This window comes from Chiloscyllium plagiosum, chromosome 33 (genome assembly GCF_004010195.1).
Source record: "Chiloscyllium plagiosum isolate BGI_BamShark_2017 chromosome 33, ASM401019v2, whole genome shotgun sequence".
Classification (NCBI taxonomy): domain Eukaryota; kingdom Metazoa; phylum Chordata; class Chondrichthyes; order Orectolobiformes; family Hemiscylliidae; genus Chiloscyllium; species Chiloscyllium plagiosum.
The window spans coordinates 39,778,166-39,803,165 of NC_057742.1; the positions used below are offsets into that span (position 1 = coordinate 39,778,166).

The 25,000-nt window shown below is 42.1% G+C and overlaps 1 protein-coding gene across 1 annotated transcript in view; it reads right to left on the reverse strand.

Moving 5' to 3' along the window:
* Window positions 1–703: 703 nt before the first annotated feature.
* cdc27 (cell division cycle 27) overlaps window positions 704–25,000 on the reverse strand; it is a 148,018-nt gene continuing 123,721 nt past the window's right edge. Inside the window, exons 14-19 of the mRNA XM_043675341.1 lie at window positions 23,803–24,011; window positions 11,151–11,268; window positions 7,568–7,696; window positions 7,397–7,471; window positions 5,359–5,539; window positions 704–2,047 (exon numbers count right to left, since the gene is read on the reverse strand). Coding sequence (XP_043531276.1) covers window positions 1,956–2,047; window positions 5,359–5,539; window positions 7,397–7,471; window positions 7,568–7,696; window positions 11,151–11,268; window positions 23,803–24,011 — 804 coding nt within the window. The 3' untranslated portion in view covers window positions 704–1,955. The remainder of the gene's footprint in view (window positions 2,048–5,358; window positions 5,540–7,396; window positions 7,472–7,567; window positions 7,697–11,150; window positions 11,269–23,802; window positions 24,012–25,000) is intronic.

Consider the following 25,000-nt stretch of genomic DNA (forward strand, 5'->3'; position numbering starts at 1 on the left):
CTTTGTGATTGGCACTTAATTACTCTCCCTTGCGGTACATTAAAGTGTCCTTGCTACACTTAGCACTTCTTCCAAGTGGTCAACTTGTAATTATCACCAGTTTCTCTAATGGTAACAGATGTCAGAGTTCACATTCAATGTTGAGGACTCCCAGAGCAACTCTTCTGATTGGTAACTATTGTACAACAATTCTGTTAAATCTTTACAGGCAGTGGGATAGAGCATGTTCATGAATAGTAACTGAGAAATGTGATGGATTATTTGAAAAGTAGGATTCAGGTAGCTATGATGGATGAGGCAGTTCTTCATCTCGCCTGTGAAACAGCTCTTAATTTCGACATGTTCCACTGACACTAACGAGGAGTACTTTGCAAGATGGACTGCCTGGGCACATCTTTGTCATTTCTCGTACAGAAGTCAGTGGCAGATAGGTCATCTGGTTTTATTCCTTTTCAATTTACCTATTTTGTTCTAGTACAACTCAACAGCTTACCAAGCCATTTGAGACAGCAGGGATTAGAGCAGATCTAGAGTGACAGACAAGTCGAAGAGTAAGGATGACCAGATCTGCTTCTCGAAGGCTACTAGCAAACGAGGTGCGATTTTTTTTAAACTCCATATTTATTAATGGAATTCAAATTCTACCAGTGAAGATTGCGAGTTGCTGTTGTAATTACATTTTAGCCAAGCTTGAAAGCAACATGACAGTAAACATGGTTTGGAGATAAATGAAGACATCTGGAGAATTGAATTTACCTGATTTATACTGTATATTCTGTGATATCTTTTGTAATCTCAGCATTTTACCAAAAGTAAATGTAACAGTGAATCTGTAATAAATCTTCAACTGCGTTTAATTTAACTTTCACACATGCACAAGACTTAAGAATGTGATATTTACATTCTATTCACAACAGTTCATCAGCATGATAGCAGTGATTATTCCAAGGAGTGTCATGATTGATATTTGCAACCAAAAAGTTTTCAAAGTATTTTATTTTTGATTTTTTTTCACATCATTAAACGGAGTTGCAAATATATTAACAAAAAGACTTTTTCTAAGACTGTACAAATATCTGAAATTAAAAAGGATAAGCAACAGAAAAAAATCCACTTAAGACACCAAGTTACAGTTTTAAATGAAAATGAAATTAAAAAAATAGACTACATTTCACACATCCACGCGCATACATACCCACACGCACAGACACACATTGCATTTTCCATTCGTCAACACTTCTGCTGATTCCACATTGATAGCAGGCTCTTGATATCAGTGCGACCTTAAAGAATGCCATCAATGTAAGTAACCAGCATGTGTACTTTCCAAAGAGGCTGCTTTGCGCTCTATGGTGAAGTAAAGACAAAGGACTGGAAGAGATGCAAAAATGCCTCCATTCACAGCTACTAAATTGCCAAAGCAGCACAACAGCCACTATAACCCAAGTGCTGCTTGAAAATAGCTGTTAACTCAACAGCTTGCAGTTTATACAAGCCAATCATTGAGGTAATACCTGCCACTGGACTTGGAACTCCCATCCAGACACCCCCCCACCAAGGATTTTAAAGGGAATTCCTTTTAGGATGAAAGGGAGTTAAAAACAGCAGCACAATTATGAAGTTGGTGACAGTGATGTCAGGTCTTGCATGAGCAGAAGTAGCAGAAGGAGAGGGAATTGCGCAAGTTCACTTTCAGATCAGTAATAACACTTACATTTAAAAACAAAGCCCCCTGTTTAACATGTATATTGCTGAGGCTGGAAATTAAAAGGTGATGCTGACAGGCTTTGTTGTAACCAAGTGATGGGTCTCTCCAGCCTACGTTTTTAACGTTGGCAAACTGCACCAAACAGACAATGCTCAAAGCAGAAATATAGGCCCAATGTGAGGGAAAGAGGGAAAGGCCAGGGAGTAGCAGCTCTTGCTCCGAAACCATATTTTGGCTGGTATGGCTTTTACAAGTTGAAGCTCTCATCGCTCTCTGCTGCGTGAAGCTGGGTATCATCAGCATCGGTCATGCTGCTTTCCTGGGATTCATCGGTTCCAGCTGTGACAACAAAGCAGAGTTAGTGTCTAATTACATTAATCGGAGGTAGTAATTCAGCTGCTGGCAAGTGCTTTGTCTCCAATTCTAGAAATGTCACAACCAAGAATTGTGGAGGCACTATTAAAACCATAAAGGAACTAGGTGATTCAAAGTTTTGTTGGTGGTTTGTGTAACGACTAGTCCCTCACGACTGTCCATTCAATAAAGCCATGGTTGTTTTGTTTCTCAACCTGGTTTGCCTGCCTTTGGAGTGTGCCCCTTGATAGTTAGTTTAATCAACTGTTCAAACATGTCATGATACTCCCCCAAGACAGGAGGGACATAAACATGGACCTCCTGGCCCATATGTAGGGACTCCACTGTGCCAGAAGACCTTTCATTAAGGATAATCTATTAATCAGTTCCAATATCTGTGTAACACTGTGAATGCAGAGTTAGTTGCATTGTTTTTGGAGAAGGTGTTCCAGATTTCCACAACTTCATACTAAAAATGTATTTCCTAGAATAAAGCTTTTTTACAACAATGAAAGTAGTCGTTTAGACCGCCAAATCTTTACAACAGCAATTTAACTCACCCCATTTTACCCAAAACCAGATTTTCCACTCAATCCTGCGAATTCTTTCACCTCATGTACTTGCCTAATTACCTTTTAAAAGTCAGTTCCAATTCCTGAGTTCCCTTCTGAATGGTCCAACCTGAGGATAACAGTACTACCATTGTAATCACCTGAAAGCCTTCTTTTCTGCTGTTGTTAATGCAGCCTTCATCAATATAGCTACTCATTTCTTCCCCAAATTTTCTGACATATCTAAGGATTGCACGGCCGTGATTATTTAGCTCCCAGCTTATAGCCACATCTTAGTAACAGTGCCCGCATCAACCGTACGGCACAGAAACAGACCATTTGACCCATATTCAACACAAAGTTCCTCCCAACCTCCATCACACCCTCAGTGTACACAAAAATATCATTTTAAACTTAAATGTTTCTGCTTAACTTGCATGTGCTACAAGCATTTCTGTACTGAATCCTCATTTGGTAACTATCCCAACAACTATCTCTGTTTCTTTTGACTTTCTACGGACTTAACCGTTTATAGACTAGCTACTATTCCCATCATAGAATAAGATAGATCTCTGTACAGTTTGAGGGGATTTGACTGCAGTAGGAACCCAGATGGTCAACAGGATAGGAATTAAATGAGGAAAATATTTATCCAGCAGTGAGTCAGTGACAGCTCCTGTTGAAACAAGTAGATATATTTAATTAATTGGAGTGTGACACCTGTATCTTTATACTTTCTGATATAAATGTCACACCACAGACATACATCCAAAATCAGAGATGGCATAGAGCACCCCTCCTTTTTGTGCCACCATTATAAGGTCTTCAACAGTGAAGACATCTGGCACAGACATTCTGGGGCTCTGCGACATGTTCAGTAGGGCAAATCCAAAACTTCTTGGAATTTATTTTGGCTGACAATTCTGCCTAAAGACTTACAATTCTAAGATTATACTAAATGAGCAGAGATAGTTGGCAGTAAATTTTTAACCAGAGGGTTGGGACAAGTTAAGTTTGATGGTAGTAGTTTAGGAAAGGCATACAAAGGATACTCAGAATAAAGCATTTTCTTTATTATAATTATTGTTGATTGTTAATTTCCCGATTCAATAATGCTAAATAATTTTGATTTAGACAATAAATCTTGGTCTGATAAGATACTACCATTTGTCCACGTATCAGAGTGAACACAGGGGTGGGACATGCTTCATTCCAGCAAACCGATGTACAACAGTGTTGCTTCATTGCTAAAGTGGTACTATTAGTAGACAGAGGGTGGTGGTGGAAGGTTGTTTTTCAGACTGGAGGCCAGCGCGCCACAAGGATCAGTGCTAGGTCCACTGTTTTTGTCATTTATATAAATGATTTGGATGTGAACATTGGAGATAGCAGTTAGTAAGTTTGCCGATGACACCAAAATTGGTGGTGCAGCGGACAGCAAAGGAGGTTACCTCAGAGTACAACAGTATCTTGGCCAGATGGGCCAATTGGCTGAGGAGTGGCAGATGGTGTTAATTTAGATAAATGTGAGGTGCTGCATTTTGGAAAGGCAAATCAGGGCAGGGCTTATTCACTTAATGGCAAGGTCCTGGGGAGTGTTGCTGAACAAAGAGACCTTGGAGTGCAGGTTCACAGTTCCTTGAATGAGAGATTGCAAGTAGATAAGCTAGTGAAGATGGTGTTTGGTATGCTTGCCTTTACTGGTCAGTGAATTGAGTAGAGATTTTGGGAGGACATGTTGTGACTTTACAGGATATTGGTTAGGCCACATTTGGAATACTGTCTGCAATTCTAGTCTCCCTACAATAGAAAAGATGTTGTGAAACTTGAAAGGGTAGAAAAGATTTACAAGGATGTTCCTAGGGTTGGGGGATTTGAGCTGTAGGGAGAGGCTGAATAGGCTGGGGCGGTTTTACCTGGAGCGTTAGAGGCTGAGGAATGACTTTAGAGGTTTATCAAATCATGAGGGGCATAGGCAGAGTGAATAGCCAAGGTCTTTTCTCCAGGGCAGTAGGAGTTCAAAACTAGAGGGCACAGATCGAATGTGAAAGGGGAAAGACATAAAAGGGACCTAAGGGGCAAAATTTTTTCATGCAGAGGGTGGTGTGTGAATGGAGTGAGCTGCCAAAGGATGAGAGAGAGGCTGGTATAATTACAAAATGTAAAAGACATCTGGATAGGTACATAAATAGGAAGGATTTAGAGGGATACGGACTAACTGCTGGCAAATGGAACTATATTAATTTAGGATATCTGGATGGCATGGACGAATTGGATTGAAGGGTCTATTTCCATGCAGTGCAACCCTATGACTCTAACTATGATTCTAATGATAAGTAATGGCACATTCTGGTTTAAAGGACACAAGGGCAGCTTGTTGGGGCTATCAGAGACATTGAGCGAAGCTTGATTGTTGATGCCAAAAGAGATTAATTAGTCTCCATAATTCTCTAGCTTAAGAAAATTTCAGACATATACAGGCAGAATGAGAATTTGTCATACACACTTAAGATAATGTACTTTTATAACTGATTATTTATCTCTTCAGTTTAACAATATGCTCAGGGCAATGGATAATTTAAAATTAAGTCTGGGATGGTTAGGAACATAACAGGTGTTCCTGTACTTTAGCTTCAAGAAAATTATCAGAATGAGATCAAATACTCCAAACTTACCAAGCCTACTTTATGTTAGCCATACAAAAAAGGCATTCTCATTAAATTGGGAGAATGCATTAATACCAACCTGTATCATATTGGTACCCCTCACTAAGCTGCCCATCATTTGTCACAGGCTCTTCATCATCTGGTAAATAGCGCTTGTCAATAGCCTCTTTGATCTGGTTGTTGGCTCCCTTTGGGTCAAGGTCCATGGCCCAGGAGAAGTTCATCAAAGCCAGGTGCGTCTGTCCTAACTTCTTGTAGACCTAAGAGCAATAAAGTCTATATGTTGGAAAACGGTGATAGGAGATAAATTTCTGAACCCAGAAGCCTAGAATGGTGCATACATTATGAGCCACCTGTCAACCTTCAATGATTTATGCATATAGACAGCCAGGTTAAAAACAGGAGAGTATGAGATGAAATCTCTTCTGCCAAAATGTGAGGAAAGGTTGAATGGCACAGTTCAAAAGAATGCATAGGAACGAGGAACCAGAGGGATGTGCACACATCAATATTTGACACAAACAGGTCATATTGAGAAAGTACTTTGATTTAGATTCCCTTTGGCCCAACAAGTCCACACCGACCCTCCAAAGAGCAACCCACCCAGACCCATTCCCCTACATTCATCCCTGACTAATGCACCTAACACTATGGGCAATTTAGCATGACCAATTCACCTGACCTGCACATTTTTGGACTGTGGGAGGAAACCGGAGCACCTGGTGGAAACCCACGCAGACAGTTGCCCGAGGCGGGAATTAAACCAGTGTTCCTGGCGCTGTGAGGCAGCAGTGTTAACCACCGAGCCACCATGCCGCCCCCTTTGCAAAGCACATAACCTGAGACATCAAGTACAAAAGCAGGGAAATCATGCTGAACCTTTAAAATACTCTGATTAGGCTCCAACCTCAGTTTTACATCCAATTCTAGATACATGTTAGTAGAATATGGAAGCCTTGAGAGGGTGCAGAGATTTACAAGTCAATTTCTAGGAATGGGTTCTTAATTTACAAGGTTATGGGAGTTGTACAAGAGCATGACCAACTCAGATAAAGATAGGCCAGTGGAAAGCTTCCCATTAGTTGGTGGTACAAGGATGAGAAACACAGATTCAAGATTTTGGGCAAGATGTGCAGAAGGAATGTAAGAAAGGCCCCTTTTTTTTTAAATGCAGTGAGTGGTAATGACTTGGAACATCCTGCCTACAGGAATGACGGAAGGAGAAACAACAAAATCAAAAGAAACTAGATGAATGTTCAAAGAAAAATGCGCAGATGTATGTAGAAGGACAGTGAGTGCAACAAACTGGATTGCTCTTAGAAAGAGCTGATGCAGCCTGGATAGATCGAAATGGCTTCCAATTCTGGGTTGTGCCATTCTAGGATTTTCCAACGTTTTGCAGTGAGAATTAATGCACCAGCTTCTGCCTCCATTGAAAATACCACCACTGGGACATGTCTCATAAATGCCCAAAAATGCCACAGAGGACAGATTGGAGTTAATACCTAACATACCAGTGGAAACGTTCTTTAACATGCCTAAGAATTCATATCTTTAAGATGTCAGCTGTACAGGATACATGAAATTATCCACTAAATATCTTGATCTTAATTCACAGGAAATAAAAATAAAACTGATCAGATTTCTATACAGTTTCTCCATTTAACACTTTTTCACACTCACCAGTTCCGATCAAATGGGTGATAATGACACCTTTAAAAATTTCCAGAGTTGGTCGGTGACAGATCGATGATTTGAAGGTTGTCCCAACAACAGCAGGTATCACATCAAGTGTGTGAATTAAATAGTCTGAGGAACTATTAAACTCTCTCACCCCCACATTCCCCTCCACCAAACCAATATATACAGACATGCCCAGACTGACCCCATCCGCAGTACAAGAGACCTGTCCGAATGAAAGTATTTTGAGAAGCCCAGAGTTAAGAATTTTCTTCAGAAGTTGTGGAACTCAAAGAAGGGGCACAGTAAGTGGCAATCTGGGTGAGATTGTAACTGCTGGAAAAAGTCTAACCTTATGTTTCAGACAATATTGAAGGGCAGCAGAAAGTACATGCATGTGGCTCCCAATAATTTGCAGGTCAAGTGTCAAATCTTACCTTCCCTATTAGAAAGTAAACAAGTGACTCTTTGGGGACTATTTGTTTCAGTTCCTCAAGCTCCTGTAAAGCTGCCTGATGAAAAAAAGAGAGAACTCATGAAAAGCTGAAATCAAGACAACCAAAAACAATGCAGAGTGCCTTGTACAAAAATCAACACAGCAAACTTACTTTGTATTTTTCATTTGCAAACAAAATGGAGGCTCTGTGGAATTTGCATAGAGGATTTTTTGGGTCTATACTAATGGCTTTATTTAGTGTTTCAAGTGCACATTCAGACTTCTTTAGTGCATGCTGGACCTGTAAAAACCAAGAAAAAAAGCAATGAAGCTTGAGAATGTAACAGAGCATTCCTTGACAACACTTGAAGAGGAAGTCATACAGAAACAGGGAGCCACCTGCCTGTTCAACAGTTTAGTTCCTGTTAAAAAAAACATTAAGAATGCTTTAAGAAGAGAAATCTCTGATGTCCTAGTCAACATTCTTCTTTCAATCACACCCAAACTGATTTTCACCTCAGACATTACAGTACAGTACAGGCCCTAAGATCAGACTAACTCTCATACTCTTCATTATACTATCTTCCCTGTGCCTATCCAAGAGCCGCTTAAATGCTGCTAATGTATCTGTCTCTACTACCATTGCTTGCAGTGCATTCCATGCACTGAACACTCCGTGTAAAGAACCCACCTCTGACATCTCCCCGAAACCTTCCACCAATCACCTGAAAATTTTGCCCTCCTTGTGATAGCCATTTCTGCCCAGAGAAAAAACGTCTCTGGCTATCTGCTCTATCTATGCATCTCATCATCTTGTAGACCTCTATCAAGTTACCTCTCATCCTTCTTTGCTCCAATGGGAAAAGCCTCAACCTTGCTTCATAAGGCATGCCCTCCAGTCCAGGCAGCATCCTGGTAAATCTCCTCTACACCCTCTCGAAAGCTTCCACAACCTTCCTATAATGAAGCAACTAGAACTGAACACCATATTCCAAGTGTGGTTTAACCAGGACTTTATAGAGCTGCAGCATAACCTCGTGACTCAATCTCCCTGCTAATTAAAGCCAATATACCATATGCCTTCTTAACAACCCTATCAACTGGGTGGCAATTAACAGTTTCTCTGTGCGTACTACCATGTTGGCTTATGTAGATTGCTCCTGAAACCTAATTCATTGGCTGTGGCGTTTTGAGAGAGATGCACCACACGTTTCTCCTTTACGAGATACAGTGACACAGACCTTGCATTACAGATAAGTTTTCAAACTGGATTACACTGAATAGCTTTAATCTCGATTGAGCGTCCATGAGATGCAGCTACATCATAAAATTTACTGATCAATATCAGCAATCTATGGGTCAGTTCGAGGGCAGCAGCAATGGTCAAAGGGCCTGTACTGCGCTGAAATATTTTATGTTCTATGTTCAGTTCAGGATTCAGAGGCAGACAAAGAATTGGGTAGATTCTTTTTATACACAAGGTCAATTCTCTGAAATTTCCATTTTAGAAGTTCATCCTCAATTTCATTATAGCTTTCTTTGTTTTCATATTAGCACCTTTTGCCCTTACACTGCCAGAACACATAATAAACCATTAGGATTAGAGATTAAACGCAGAAATAATTAAATGCATAACAAGATAATATTTGTGTCTTTGCTCCTAGCTCGGCTTAGGTTACCTGGAGTTCCTGTGACAACTTGAGCAGCCAAGCCTAACCAATGTACATTACTGTGCAATTTCATTGATGGTCAGTGTCAAAGCAGGTCCTAATACTGTCCTTACCACATGTGAACACACCTATCCAGCAGGGACTACAACACTCTAAGTAAAATTTGGAGCTCAAGAAAATTGACCAGTTACCTAGGGAAAACTCATATTCAATGAGCTCCACAAAGGAGATTAGATTAGATTAGATTAGATTAGATTACTTACAGTGTGGAAACAGGCCCTTCGGCCCAACAAGTCCACACCGACCCGCCAAAGCGCAACCCACCCATACCCCTACATTACCTCTTATTACCTAACACTAAGGTAAATTGGCCATGCTAAATTGCCCTAACCTGCACATCTTCGGACTGTGGGAGGAAACCGGAGCACCCGGAGGAAACCCACGCAGACACGGGGAGAACGTGCAAACTCCACACAGTCAGTCGCCTGAGTCGGGAATTGAACCCGGGTCTCTGGCGCTGTGAGGCAGCAGTGCTAACCACTGTGCCACCGTGCCGCCCGTGCCGTTCGTAGGAGAACACGACAGGTGGCCCAACCTGTCTTTATGGCGATTAATTAGCGATTCTACATGGGCCTAGGAGGAGGAGTTATCATATAATCCAAAACATACTTTGTTATATTGTGAAGTGTTAGGTGCATCAGCTGTTGAGGTGTAGACACTGGAGTGGTTTCGCTGCAGCTATCGTTCGTAGGAGAACACGACAGTGAGGTGGCCCAACCTGTCTTTATGGCGATGAAAGTAGCAAACATCAAATCCAGGATGAAGCGTGTTTCCGTACTGTGTGGGAACAGGCCCTTCGGCCCAACAAGTCCATATCAACCCTCTGAAGAGTATCCCACCCAGACCCATTCCCCTACATTTACCCCTGACTCATGCACCCAACCTTTACATCCCTGAACACTATGGGCAATGTAGCACAGCCAATTCACCAAACCTGCACATCTTTGGATTGTGGGAGGAAACCAGAGCACCTGGAGGAAACCCACATAGACACAGGGAGAATGTGCAAACTCCACCCAGACAGTTGCCCAAGGCTGGAATCAAACCTGGGTCCCCGGTGCTGTGAGACACTGTGCCACCACGCTGCCCACAGGGTTTCCCTTTCTTATTTTTCCCCATATGCCCTGTGAAGCACAGTGGTGATGGTGGACAGGGATGGAGTAGGAGAGGGAGGGATAGAACAAAGAGGAAGACATTATTCTACATTTCCTCTGACTAACGCACCTAACACTATGGGCAATTTAGCATGGCCAATTCACCTAACTTACACATCTTTAGACTGTGGGAGGAAACTCATGCAGACACACGCAAACTCCACACAGACAGTCACCCGAGGCTGGAATCGAACCCGGGCCTCTGGTGCTGTAAGACAGCAGTGTTAACCACTTTGCCACCCTCACATTACAAACTCAAGCGATCACCTTAAATTGGTATTAATGTACACTCAGGATTGTTTAGCATGTACTGCCCAAACGCAGGTACATACTTAACAGCAAATGCCTATTATGAACAGATGGAGGAACAGCTTTGATTTGATGTGACAATTGTTGGGACATGCAGTTTATGCCCTTGGCATTGCACTGGAACTAAAACTCATATACTGTTGCTCAACAATGTGGTAGACAGACATACATGGATGCCTTTTAACACTGAGCAGCAGCATCCTATCAATGAAAACCCAGGTCTGTGAATGCACAGGAGCAGAAGGAAGGACTTGCTTATGTTCTTAATCAAAATTTTAAAAAGATATTATTGATTGTTCAAGTTAACTAAGTTGTCCAGGCACCTTTCAGCTCTGAAAGTGAATGTCTTAGGCAGACTTGCAAGATTGAGCCATTCGCAGCAAATCTGATGTGTACAGCTGTTGTCCTGCAGGATAGCTTGAAGTACGAAGTTGACATTCTTGCATTTGTCGAGATGAGTGCAACAGAAAACGCCTTGCCAACTCATCTTTTTTCTTCAAGCAATATTCAAGATCTGCATTACCAAGTGACTGCTTTGGGTTTCATTTTGTTGTTTACTTACCACACCAATATGACACAGCAATACTGAACTTTGGGGATTGATGTTAAGAGCCTTTCGGAAATGAATTTCTGCCAGGTTGAACTTCTCTTGCTTATAGTAGATCATTCCCAGACCATACCTGCAGAGAGAGATTACATAGGCCTCAATCTATACCACAAACTTGCTCAGTAATTTGCAAGTTAGTTACTCATCTCAACATAAAAAGTTCCACTTAAAAATATTTGTTTTTTCAGATGGCTGATATGTGCAAAGCAAACAAAATCTAGCTACACCAACCTTTGTCATGCATAAAATTTTTACTCGAAGTGATATGGCAATTGGCAAAACAAAAAGGAGAAAATGAGCGTTCTGTGACTGGAGGGGATGAAATCATTCAACTTTATTCAGTACATCTTGCCTACCTCCAACATCTGAAGACTAAAACAATAAGGCTGGAAACAAAAAGAGAGACTTACCTGGTGAGCTGCATGTCTACTAACATAGATCCCCCATAATTCATTCAACCAAAGAAGCTGCACAGTCACAAGAAACTCAATACAAAAAACATAAAAAGACAGACCTATGTTGCAGTCATTAACCTCATGCTGCCCCCACAGTTGCAACATGCCAATCAACTTTCCAGGATTCTAATCAATCAGTCAAGCTTCTCATACGTAATAAAGAGAACATTGTGCCACATGAGCCACGGATAGGTACAGAAGAAAAGTCAGCCTCTTCCTCATGAGTTGCATTTAAACATAGTCCCTTGAATAGCAGCTTGGGAACACACAAGATAAAGTAAGAGTCTAACTCAGCAACTTACCATCACTTGATGATAAAAGCTGGATGTTTAAATTCATTTTGGAGATCACTGGCTCGACAAACTTTTTGCCTATCCCTAACTGCCATTGACTAGGCAGTGCTGAACCTGAACTATTGGTCCATAGTTTCTGGAAAATTTAAGGAGGCAGCCATCAAAATTAGGGATTGGAAAAAGTGAAAAGCTGATGCTTCAGGGAGCAAGAGGAAAGGTCAAACTTTTGATATTTGTACAGGAGGTTAACAGATGGAGTGAGGTTAGCAGGGAGAATAAAACAGGCCTGGGCACTGGGGTCAAACAGATAATACAAATAGTAGAGTACAGAAGTTAGGACAGTAAGCACAAACTAGATGCAACACAAATGGTTCAATCAAGTCTATTTGTGTGTATCCTAAACGTGAGCGTGCTCACATCACTATTCCTATAATCATTCACTTGCTCAATTACATGGAGATGTCAGATTTGCCAAAAGCACAAACCATGAAAGTAAACTCTGCAGCCTCAACTTTGTGAAGAATTTTCTCTTAAAATGCTTCTTGTATCAATAGGAGTATCTGTGTGTGTGTGTATATAGGAGTATCTGTATGTGTGTGTGTGTATAGGAGTATCTGTGTTTGTGTACGTGCGTGTGTGTATTTTACTCCTTTCAACACCTAGAAAAGCTGTTTCTACTTATTATAATATTGCATGATTCTGAACAAATATATTATGCATCTGTAAACAGTTCTTCAACAACAAATTTCCCATTCCTTTTTTCCTCAAGTCTACCTGAATAAATTTTAATAGGAAGACACCTTCATTGCTGAAGCTGTGTGAACATACTATGTGCAATAGCTGGTACAACACTTAATAAACATTACAGCAAGTCAGCTGCAAAATAATGCAACAAAGAATTAAAGGCAGAGATGGGGCAAGTGGAGGAAAGGTGGCCAAACTCGGGCTCAGAAGATTGTTACAATGTGTGTAAGAAACTCTGATTCGCAGACACTTCAAATATATGTTATAAATACCATACTTCATAAGGCACACTCTGGGCAGATTTAGTACTATGCATTCCCATCTTGAGCTACTGCAATTTCTGAAAGATCTTTGCAAATATGACAACTGTACACTTGGAAGCAGCAGAATAATAAAATCTACAAGTTCTTGAAAAGAAGTCTATGGAATCTGTGGTTGTTTTTGAGAATGATTTAAAAGGACCTATAAGACATTCCATCAGGTGTAAAGGGATGAACTGCACTTTTGCTAAGATCCATGGGGCCTGGCATTGTCGGACCTGAAAGCTGTGTCAACAAGAAGAAAGTTAACAAACAACAATGACATTAGCAGATACAAAGGAAACTTACAAGCAAAACAGCTGGTGGATAAAGGCAGTCAGTACAAAGAGACAGGGATGAATAGGAGCACAATTCTTGCAAAGAGAAGCAAATATATCAGGAAGCCATCAGATTTCTGTCTTGTGCATAGATCGGAGAGCTGAATTAAAAAAGGTCTAAAGCATGGAAAGCAGTGAGAATAGCTCAGATGACGTTTTCCCAAAAGCGGACCAACTGTGAGATGTGATTTGATTGGTCAGTTGAAGAATTCTAGAAAAGTTCACCATCAAGACTTGTGGTGTGCCCAGGAGTGTGCCCTGCTGATGATCATTCCATGACATTTGAAACCAAAGGCTGTTGTCAGGCAGTTCTCTCTATGTATTCTGAATGAATTTTAAAAAGCATATTTTGGAACTGTGCTGCTATGTAATGTCACACTTGTGTGGAAGTGATGTGGATTTTTGCAAATCATATTTGTTGGATTGAGTATTAAAGCGAAATTTCCAAGGTCTTTGTTGGTGAGTTGGGTGTTTCCTCAAACACATCCTCATCTACAACTGCATTGCAGTTTAGAAGTCCTTGGAAGTGTTCTCTCCATCAGATTTCATTGTCTTCTTTGACTGTCAGATGTGTTCCATCCCTACTCTGTAAGAATGAGGGTGTTGGATCTGTATATTGCCTTGATGGCACTGAAGACCACCTGAATGTAGTGCTTTAAGTAATTGTAACTCCTTAATCCATCATTGGTGCCTGATTTCCCAAGTACTTCTTTGTAACTCCACCTTTGCTCTCTGCTTTGCCTTGCTGGTAATCTCGTTTTTGCTACCCACAGAGCTTTCCTCTTCTTGTCGTTGAGGTCTTGGCAGATGTTGTCTTTCTTGTCGAACCAGTCTTAAATACTTACTTGTAGCTGATAGTTTCCTCACAGAATGAAAAGATGACTGTCCTCTGCTGGTCTTTTAGTTTATGGCCTGTAAATATTTCTCAGAATTGCCTTCAATCTGAAAGTAACCTATAATATATAGTTAAATTAGCAGCCATCACCAACCAATGCACTTATGACTTACCCACGATATCACTCATTTGCGCTGGGCCTCTGATCCTGGGCTTCAATTTATCCTGCTTAAAAAATCCTCACGAACCATGAGCCGAGAAAGTGAACAGAAAGCACCTCTTCCCTGCCACCTCCAAATTCCTCGAACTACATACTCACTTGGGCTGTCTTTCACTCTGGATGTGATCCCTCCTTCCTGACTGTGCTCTCTGAAATCAAGCTGAGGTCAGTGAGGATAAATCACACTCGTTAAGCTTCAATAGTAATTAACATTTATTAACGAGGTAGTTGGCTATCGTACAGACGTTTCGTTACCATGCTGAGTAATATCATCTGTGACTTTTGTGAAGCACTGTTATTCTGTCCAGCTCAGTTTTGCGTAGGTGCAGTCTGTTGGGGTGAGTGTCACTTCAGAGACTTTGCTGTAGCAATCTATACATTGGGTCTATCACTGTTTGTTGATGGTCTTTTTGGTAGAAAGCTAGGCTTCCAAGAACTCCCTTATGTATCTCTGGTTGGCTTGTCTTAGAATGGTTACTTGGTCATAGTCGAATTGATGGTCTGCTTGGTCTGTTAAATGGAGATGAGGGAGAGTGGATCATGTCATTTAGTTGCCAGTTGGTGTTCGAGAAGTTAGGTGGCTAGTTTTCTTCCTGTTTATCTGATGTTGTGCTTGGTGCAGTTGTTGCAAGGGATTTTGTATAACCACATTAGTCTAACATGTTGTAGGTATGGGGTCCTTTGGTGTAGTTGGTGTTAGTTGGTGTGCTATCATAATGGAGGAGAAAGTGAGGTCTGCAGATGCTGGAGATCAGAGCTGGAAATGTGTTGCTGGAAAAGCGCAGGTCAGGCAGCATCCAGGAAACAGGAGAATTGACGTTTCGGGCATAAGCCCTTCTTCAGGAATCCATAATACCTAGTGGTCATAGCAGCTGGCAGTTAATTCTGATATGTTCTTTACATGGGGGAGGTGGCCAATGTGTTGGAAAGTATAGTGCCTTCTTGGCATTGGCAGATGAAGCTGATCCATTGTTAGCAAGGACTTTATGCACGAGATTTTCTTCCTTGCACAGTTCTGGTGTTTTGCAGTGTGTCACGGCTCTTTTGAACAGTGTCCTGACAACTCTGTGGATGTTAGGGTGGTTGCTATTGAGGTTGCGGTCCAGGTGGGTGGGTTTTCTGTATACTTGAGTTGTAAATCCCACTTTGGTCATCAGTTCCACCCTGCAATCTTGGAATGGGAGTTGGCAGTTGTTTGCTTCCTCCCTGGTAAACCTGCTGCTGGTGAATATACTGTTAATGAGATGACGTGTTTCAGGTGGTCTTGTAGGTTTGATGACGACAAATGAATCAGCTACGTATCACATTCAGTTTCGGATGGATTGGTGAAGGGCTGTGTTTTCAAGTCTCTGCTTGACTGCTAATGCTCTTCGTCCTGAGGTGAGAGAGCCCTTTATATGCCATGGACTTATTGGTATATCTGGCCATTGAAGACAAAATTGGTGGTGAAGCATAGGTCTAGTAGCTTGAACATGTTGTCTGTGCGGATGGTGTTGCTGGGAGTAATTGTTACTGGATCCTGTAATAGTGTGACAATTGTTTCCTTGGCTAGTGGTATGTCAATGCAGGTGAATAGGGCTGTGACAACGAATGACACAATGATTTAATCCTGGTTAATTTTATTGCTAGTGAGGCTGTCAATGAATTCCTGGCTGCATGAATGGAGTGGTTGGATCTGCTGATGAGATGTTTCACTCTTCGTTGTAATTCCTTTGTCAGTTTGTGCGTTAGTGTTCTTGGTAGCGAAACTATGGATCTGAGCGGGATAGCCGGTTCATGTACTTTGGGGAGTCCATAAAAGCTGGGCATGTTGCAGCCTTCTGGTTATCTGTCCTGTTTAAGTGTGTTCAGCATGTATATAATCCTATCAGCTAATTGCCGTGTGTGGGGTCTGTCTCCATCTGTTGGTAGGTGTCGGTATTGTCCAGCAATGCCTGGTCCGTTCATAAAAACAATCATGCACCCTTTGTCTGCTGATAGTGGAATGATGGTTTTGTCTTAGAGTCCTTTTAGCGCTTTCCTTTCTAGTGCACTGCAGATGTTCCATTTGTTTCTCCGATTTAGTGCAAAGACTATGGTTTGTCGGATTGCCCTTGCTGTGTCTAACCTTTAAGTTTGCTGGTCTTCAATGTTGCTTCAAGGGCAGCTGGGAAATCAGTTCTGTCAGCATCTCTCGTTTGAAATTGAATTTGCATATTAGGTCAGCTTTCTCAGTGTCATTAAGTGTTACTTACGTTGGATAGATTTCTTATCTATGCGTCTGATTTGTCTTTATTGTTGCAGTGTGTCAGTTAAGCCAGTTTCTCTTGCAGTGTAAGTCTCTTCCTGGTTCTGGTCTTGTGTTGTACGGTACTGCTGGCTTTCTCCAGAGTCGCAGTCCATTGTTCGCTGGTCGAGTTCAGGTACTGAGATTTTTGGTGTGCAATTTTGAAAGTGTTTATGGGCATCATTAAATCATGACCCTTACCATCCGGTGTCCATGCTGTACTGCCATATGTCTGGATTGTTGGTTGTTTAGGGATGGTTTGTACTTAAAACTAAACCTGGTGTCTGGCGCATTTGTGGAGGAAGTGGAATTGTTCGCTAGTACTGCTGTCGGTTGGCGAAGCCCTCCCATCGTCAGCCCAGCTTGAACATGTTGCACCCAGGAAGTCATTCAGGTTTTTGCAAAGATCTGTAGCTCGGGTTGCGGATGAGGTAGTTGGTTAGCTTACCAAGTTGCTGCGTTATTGTGCAGACATTTCATCACCATGCTGGGTAACCTCATCAGTCTGACTTGTATGAAGTGCTGTTGTTCTGTCCTGCTTGGTTTTTGTGTGGGTCTGGTCTGTTGGGTTGAGTGTCACTAATGGATCTTCTCTGTAGTGGTTTGTACACTGGGTCTGTACATTCGTTGATGCCTTTTCAGTAGAAAGCCAGGCTTCTGATAACTCTCTTGCTCTTGCCTTGATCTAACAGAAACAACGGATACATTACGTAGACGGCATATTTGTCATCAAATGTAGAAGACCAGGGGAAATACACCACTACAATAACAGTATACTCACCAGCATCAAGTTTACCAGGGAGGAAGAGAACAACAACCAACTCTCATTCCTAGAACAGTAGAACTGATGACCAATGGGGGATTTACAATCAAAGTTAACAGAAAACCCACCCGCACGGACCATATTCTCAACTACAATAGCAACCACCCGAACATCCACAAACAGAGCTGTGTCAGGACACTGTTCAAAAGAAGCACAACACACTGCAACACACCAGAACTGCTACAGGAAAATGAACACTTACACAAAGTCTTTGTTAACAATGGATACCCAATCAGCTTCATCTGTTGATGCCTGTCCAACAGACAATGCCAAGACAACACTGTACCCTACCAGCACACTGGCCACCTCCCATTATTTGAACAGTGTATCAGAATCACCTGCCAGGCTGTTATGACCACTAAGTATCATGGTAGCACACCAACCAACACTACGCCAACTACTTACCAGGACAAAAGGACCCCATGCCTACAACATGTTGCACCAACGTGGCCAACAAAATCCCTTGCAATAACTGCGCAAGCACAACGGACAAACAGTAAGGAAATTAGCTACCTGACTTCACGAACACCAACAAGCAACCAAACAACATGATCCACTCTCCCTCATCTCCATACACAGACCAAAAGAGCCATCAATTCCACTATGACAAACCATTCTAGGACAAACCAACCAAAGACACACAAGAGGAGTTCTTGGAAGCCTGGTCTTATACCAAAAAGACCATCAACAAACAGTGATAGGCCCAGTGTATAGACTGCTACAGCAAAGACCCAAAAGTGACACTCACCCCAACAGACCAGACCCACATAAAAACCAAGCAGGAGAGAACAACAATGCTTCACGGAAGTCACACTGAAGTAACCAAGCATGGTCACAAAACATCTGCACAATAACCCAGTAGCTCAGGAAGCTAACCAACTACCTCACCCACAACCTGAGCTACAGAGCTTCACGAAAACCTTGGAATATTTATTAACGCCCGAATCATGCTTCAGGTGACTGATTGATAACCGTCCCTCTGTCAGCTGAGTGACCTACTTAATTAACCTTTTCACTTGATACTTCATTTTAAAATGCAAAAGGAAAAGATTTACTGGTTCTATTCTCACACTGCCTCTAAATTGCCTGAACTATATACTCGCTCGGGGTGCGTCTTATTCTGGATGTGACCTCTCCTTCCTGACCATGTGACATTGCTGAGCCCTGAGACTGAGTCACCTACTTCACCAAGAAACATTTCCTCCTTGAGGCCCTGTCCTCACAGTTCAGCAGCCCAGCTGTCCCATGTATCCAGTGTGCCTCAATCCTTCACTGGTGCACTATGTCCTCTCCCCAGATGATTTCTTCCTTCAGCCATTAATGTAGTGCTGGCATTAGAACTCTTAAGTGCCACCAAGCCATGCCCTACATACAATAAAGTGCTCAAACAGCAGTCCAATTTCCAATATGGTCGTGACCCCATAATGGAAAGCCCATTTTCAAGCTAACTCAATATTTCCATGCAGCCTTCAGGGCTGTGGAGTGGACAATCTGTCATTCAACACCAGCTCAGCAGGTTAATATCAAACTCACAAGAGAGCAATGAAACGGAAGACCCATAAAAGGAAAAAAAAACATGATTTTTGCAAAAAAAATACAAGCACAGCCAAATTAAACAATCTAAACAGCATTTTCTAAAACCAGCCACGTAAATATTGTGCAAAGGTTATAAGGCAGGGAAGAATATGGGAATTCACAGAAGCAATTTAAATGGCAATATCCTAAAGGTGCTAAACCCTTAGCAATAGCAAAAGTAGAACAGTTGGGTTAGTTTCTAGCTGTCTTGGTAAAAACATCAGAATCTATGCCCTTATAAAACAGTGAAGAGCTGAAACAGATGGTTCTTGGACTTTTGAATTTTATTACCATTAGCTGAATTCTCTGCCTAAATAAACAACGTCAGCTAAAAACAGAACTTTGAAAGCATATTCAACTGATTTGTCTTAATTAGAATTGATCTTAGAATTTTTTATTCACTCACGGGACATTGGTGCTACTGGCTGGTGTATATTTATTGCCTGTCCCTAACTATCCTTAGAAGACAGTGAAGGGAAGGAGCGAATTCCAGGATTTTGACACAGCAGTGAAGGAATGACAATATACTTCCAAGTCAGGATGGTGAGTAGCTTGGAGGGGAATTTACAGGTGGGGTTCCTCGGTATCTGCTACCCTTGCCCTTCTGGATGAAAGTGGTCACGGGTTCGAAAGGTGCTGTCTTTGGGGAATTTCTGCACTGCATCTCGTTGACAGTACTGCTGTTTCTCAGCTGTTGGTGGTGGAGGGAGTGAATGTTTACGGATGTGTGGTGCCAAGTGATTGCTGCCCTGGATGGTGGCAAGCTTCTTTATTGTTCCATCACACTCTTGACTTGTGCCTTCTCGACAGGTGGACAGGCTTTGGGGAACCAGGTGGTGAGCTGTTCACTGCAGTATTGCTAATCTTTAACCTGCTTGTGCAGCTACAGTATTTATATGGCTACTCAAGTTGAGTTTCTGGTCAATGATAACCCCCAGCATGTTGAAAGTCGGGGAGAAAATCACTTATGTCAAGAGCCTGTGGTTAGATTGTCTCTGATTGAAGATGGGCATTGCTTGGCATGTGTAGTGCAAATGCTCTTTGCCACTTTTCAGCCCAAGTCTAGATATTGTCCAGGTCTTGTTGCATTTGAACATGGACTACTTCAATAGCTGAGGAATCACCAATGATGCTGAACATTACAGAGTCAGCAGACATTCCCATTTCTGACGTTGTGTTGGAGGGAAGGTCATTGATGAAGCAGCTGAAGATGGTTGGGCCGAGAATACTTCCCTGAGGAACTCCTACAGAGTTGTCCTAGAGCGGAGATAATTGCCCTCCAACAACCATCTGCCTATATTCCAGACCTGACTCTAACCAATGAAGAGAGAGCTTTCCTTCCTTATTTTCATTAATTCAATTTTGCCAGGGCTCCTCGATACCACACCCGGTCAAATGCAGCCTTGCTGTCAAGAGCTGTCACTCTCACCTTACCTCTGGAATTCAGCTTTATTGTCCATATTTGAACCAAGGTTGTAATAAGGTCAGGAGCTCAGTGGCCCTGATGGAACCCAAACTAGGCATCACTGACCATAGGAGAAAGTGAGGACTGCAGATGCTGGAGATCAGAGCTTAAAAATGTGTTGCTGGAAAAGCGCAGCAGGTCAGGCAGCATCCAAGGAGGAGAATCGATGTTTTGGACATAAGCCCTTCTGATTCCTGAAGAAGGGCTTATGCCCAAAACGTCGATTCTCCTTCTCCTTGGATGCTGCCTGACCTGCTGCGCTTTTCCAGCAACACATTTTTAATCACTGACCATATGCTGCCTGATAGCACTGTTGATGACACCTTCCATCACTTTACTAATGATCGAGAGTAGACTGATGGGTGGTACTTCGCTGTGTTGGATTTGTCCTGCTTTTTGTGTAAGGACATAGGTGGGACATTTTCCACATTGTCAGGTGGATGCTATCACATGCAATGAATTGTATTAGCTGAAGACTGATATCTGTGATGCTGAGGACCACTGCAGGAGGCAAAGATGCAACATCCAAATGGCACGTCGAGCTGTGGATTGCTGTGAACAGGTTAGCCTTATCTTTTGCACTGACAAGTTGTGACTTTCCATCATTGAGGATGGAGATACCTATGGAGCCACATACTTCAATAAGTTGACTAATTGTCCACCACCATTTATCGCTGGATGAAGCAGGGTTGCAAGGTGACATCTCATTTATAGGTAATGCTTGTTGCTGCTCCTGGCATGCCTTCTTGCCCTCTCCATTGAACCAGGATTGATCCCCTGGCTTCAGGGTAATTGGTAAACTGGGGAATTACACAATAATGCAATACAATACAGCATAGGAACAGGCCCTTCGGTCCACCAAGCCTGAGCCAATTCCACTCCTTACTTAGAGCTGCTATTTGCCCACGTGTGGTTTTGTATCCCTCTATTCATCTCCCATTCATGTATCTATTGAGACATGGCGTAAACGTTGCTTCCACCACCTCCACTGGTAGGGCGTTCCAGGGCACTTGCCAACCTGTGCGCGAAAATCTTTCCTGGCACTTCTCCCCTAAACGTTGTGCGTCTCACCTTGAACCTGTGCCCCCTTATCGTTGACCTTTCCACCTGGGAAAAGCCTCTGATTATCCAACCTATCTATGCCTCTCGTAATATTGTAGACCTCCATCAGGTTGCCCCACAGCCTCGGTCTTTGAGTTTATCCAAACTCTCCTCTACCTCCAGACCAGGCAACATCCTGCTAAAGCTTCTCTGCATCCTCTCCAAAGCATCCACATCCTTCTGGTAGTGCGGTAACGAGAACTGCATGCCATGTTCTAAAAGTGTTGACAGTGTGTAGCTAAACGAGCAATGTGTACTTACTCAATCAGGTCATGAGGTTGCAGATTATGTTGGAGTATTGTTCTTCTGCTGTTGATGGCCCTCAGTGCCTTGTGAATGCCTATGCTGGAGTTGCTAGATCTATCCAAAGTTGGACTGATTCAGGATGGTGTTAGTGCCATGCAAGACAACGGAGGGTATTCTGTCTCTGCAAGAACTATGCAATGGTCACTCTTACTGATACTATCATGCACAGACACATCTGTGACATGCAGCTTGGTAAGGATGAGGTCAAGTATGTTTTTCCCTCTTGATGGTTCCCTCACCACCTGCCACAGACCCAGTCTTGCAGCTATGCCATTTAGGACCTGACCAAATTGATGAGCCATGCTATTGCTGACCTGGGATACATTTTGCATTTTTGCCATTCTCAGTATATCCTCCAAGGCTGAGGGAGAATGGTACTTGGTAATCAGGAGTTTTCCTTGCCAATGTTAAACCAGATGCCATGAGATGTTTTGGCTCCAGGGCACCATTTGGAATACTGCGTACAGTTCTGGTCACTGCATTACCAGAAGGAGGTGGATGCTTTGGAGAGAGTGCAAAGGAGGTTCACCAGGATATTGCCTGATGGAGGACATTGGCCATGAGGAGAGGTTGAGTAGATTAGCATTATTTTCATTAGTAAGATGGAGGTTGAGGGGGTTCTCGATTGAGGCCTACAAAATCATGAGAGGTGTAGACAGGGTGGATAGCAAGAAACTTTTTCCCAGAGTGGGGGACTCAATTACTAGGGGTCACGAGTTCAAAGTGAGAGGGGAAAGTTTAGGGGAGATAAGAGTGGAAAATAGTGGGTGCCTGGAACACATTGCCAGCAGAGGTGGTAGGAGTGGGAATGACAGCATCACTAAAGATGAATCTAGACAGATACATGAATGGGCAGAGAGCAGAGGGATACAGATCCTTCAAAAATAGGTGGCCGATGTAGATAGAGGATCTGGATCAGCGCAGGATGGGAGGGCAGAAAGACCTGTTCCTGTGTTGTAATGCAAGGTTGAGGACGCCAAAGAAACACCCTCCTGACTGTATACCACTGCTTGGTCTGTCCTGCTGGTGGGGCACAATATATCCAGGGACAATGATGGTGGTGTCTGAGTCATAGTCATAGTCATGGATTTATACCACACTGACAATGTCTGCCTATTGTTTGATGCTCTCATAATTTTGTCATATTCCAGATGTTGCAGAGTTTTTGCTATTGTCTTTTCTGGTGCCTACGTTAATGCAAGGTGGTTCACCCAGTTTTCTTTCTCTGTTTACACTTTGTAGCAATTGATAAAATGGAATGGTTTGTCAGGCCATTTCAGAGGGCAGTTGAGAGTTTATCACATTGCTGTGGACCTGAAGCCACATCTTGGCCAAACAAGGCAAGGATGGCAGCTTTTCTGAAGGACATTATTGAACCAACTGAATTTTTCTGACAATTGGCAGTGGCTTCTCATGGACATTACTGGATATTTTATTAAAGTCCGATTCCATCATCTGCCTCAGCAGGATTCAAATCTGGATTCTCAGAATTGATTTTTTAATCAGGCTTCAAATTCAAGGAGGAACTGAAGAATTATTTAGTCAGTGTTTTGTATCTCATGATTACACAAAACAATGGTCTGAATGGCTTCCCTGGTATCACAAGCTTGTTTCCATCAAGTTTAAGCAGTGAATTTTAGACCATCACAAGGTGACATGTTTGCTGATCAATGCAATGCACTCACTTTTTAATTAACAGCCAAAATCAGTTATTTCAATCTGATTGTGCAGGGAACTTACACCTGTCAACTTAAGACCCAGACGTCCCACCAAAAGGAACGTGCTTGCTTGTTCCCATCCAAAATAAATTACTCACTGCAGCAAAATCTCAGCAGTTAGTTTACAAACCTAAAAAGGCACTGCTAAACATGAATAACTTGCGCTTACCAGGCATTGTAGTGTTGAGAGTTTACATGAATTGCATTTCTGAAACAGGCCAGTGCTTTGTCCAACTCTTCCGTTAATACAAACTCATGACCAAGGAGAGTGTACGCATAAGCAAAGTTTGGGTCCACTTGAATGGCTCTCTGGAAGAACTTGATTGCTATATCATGCTCTCGCTGCAAGCTGAAGCAGTTTCCTGCTGCACACCAAGCCTGTATGAGGAATGAAAAAAATCTTCTGCAACTGTAATGGCTACGTCCATTCCATACACAAATTAACCCAAAATTACAGGGCAATAGAAGCATTACTTTAAGGATCAAACAAATCAGGCCCTGGTAAAATCCATCATAAACTATGAACACTGACGATTTGGCAACTCTTGGTACATCCTCTACTCAACGCCAAGTCTGAACATGTGTTGGACATACAAAGAATACAAAAAACTGTGGAAGCTGGAAATTAAACAAAAAGAAAGTGCTAGAGATACTCAGTACTGATGAAGGGTGACTGGAATTGAAATATTTCTCTCTTTACAGGTGCTGAGAGAGCGGAGTTTCTTCAGCACTTTATTTTTAACCTGAAGAACAGTCGGCTGCCTTATAGAGGATTCTTGTCTTCACAAAACAAACATAAAATGAACAAACCATACTTCCAGCATCTGTGAACACATGGTCTTGTGTCCAAAAATGAGGTAGTTATAGATTAGTGATCTGTGCAATTGGTTTCACCTGAACTGGTCTCATATGAGGGTACATTAGTGAGTGAACAATGAGAAATAGAGTGAACCAAGGATAAAAGGAACAATGGACAGGCAGGTGAGTCAGAATCATTAAAATGGAGGAGCAACTGAAACAAGATCAGATTTGAAGCAACATTTTTTTTAAAAATCCCTTCACAGGACTTGTGCATTGCTGACAGAATTAACATTTACTGTCCATTTCCAAATGCCCTAAAACGATGTCAAAGGGCAGGTGAGAGTTAAACTACATTGTTATTGGGTTTGAAGTTATGTCTCAGCCAGATCGGGGGAGGATGGTGAACTTCCCTTCCTAAAAAGGATAGCTGCAAACCAAGTGAACTTTTTGTTTTAAATAACAGTAAATAATTCTTTCATGGTTGCCACTAGACCATCTTCTAAGTCCAGACTAATTATTATATAGTTGATCAGTTTACCAAATACTGTGGGGGATTGGAACACATG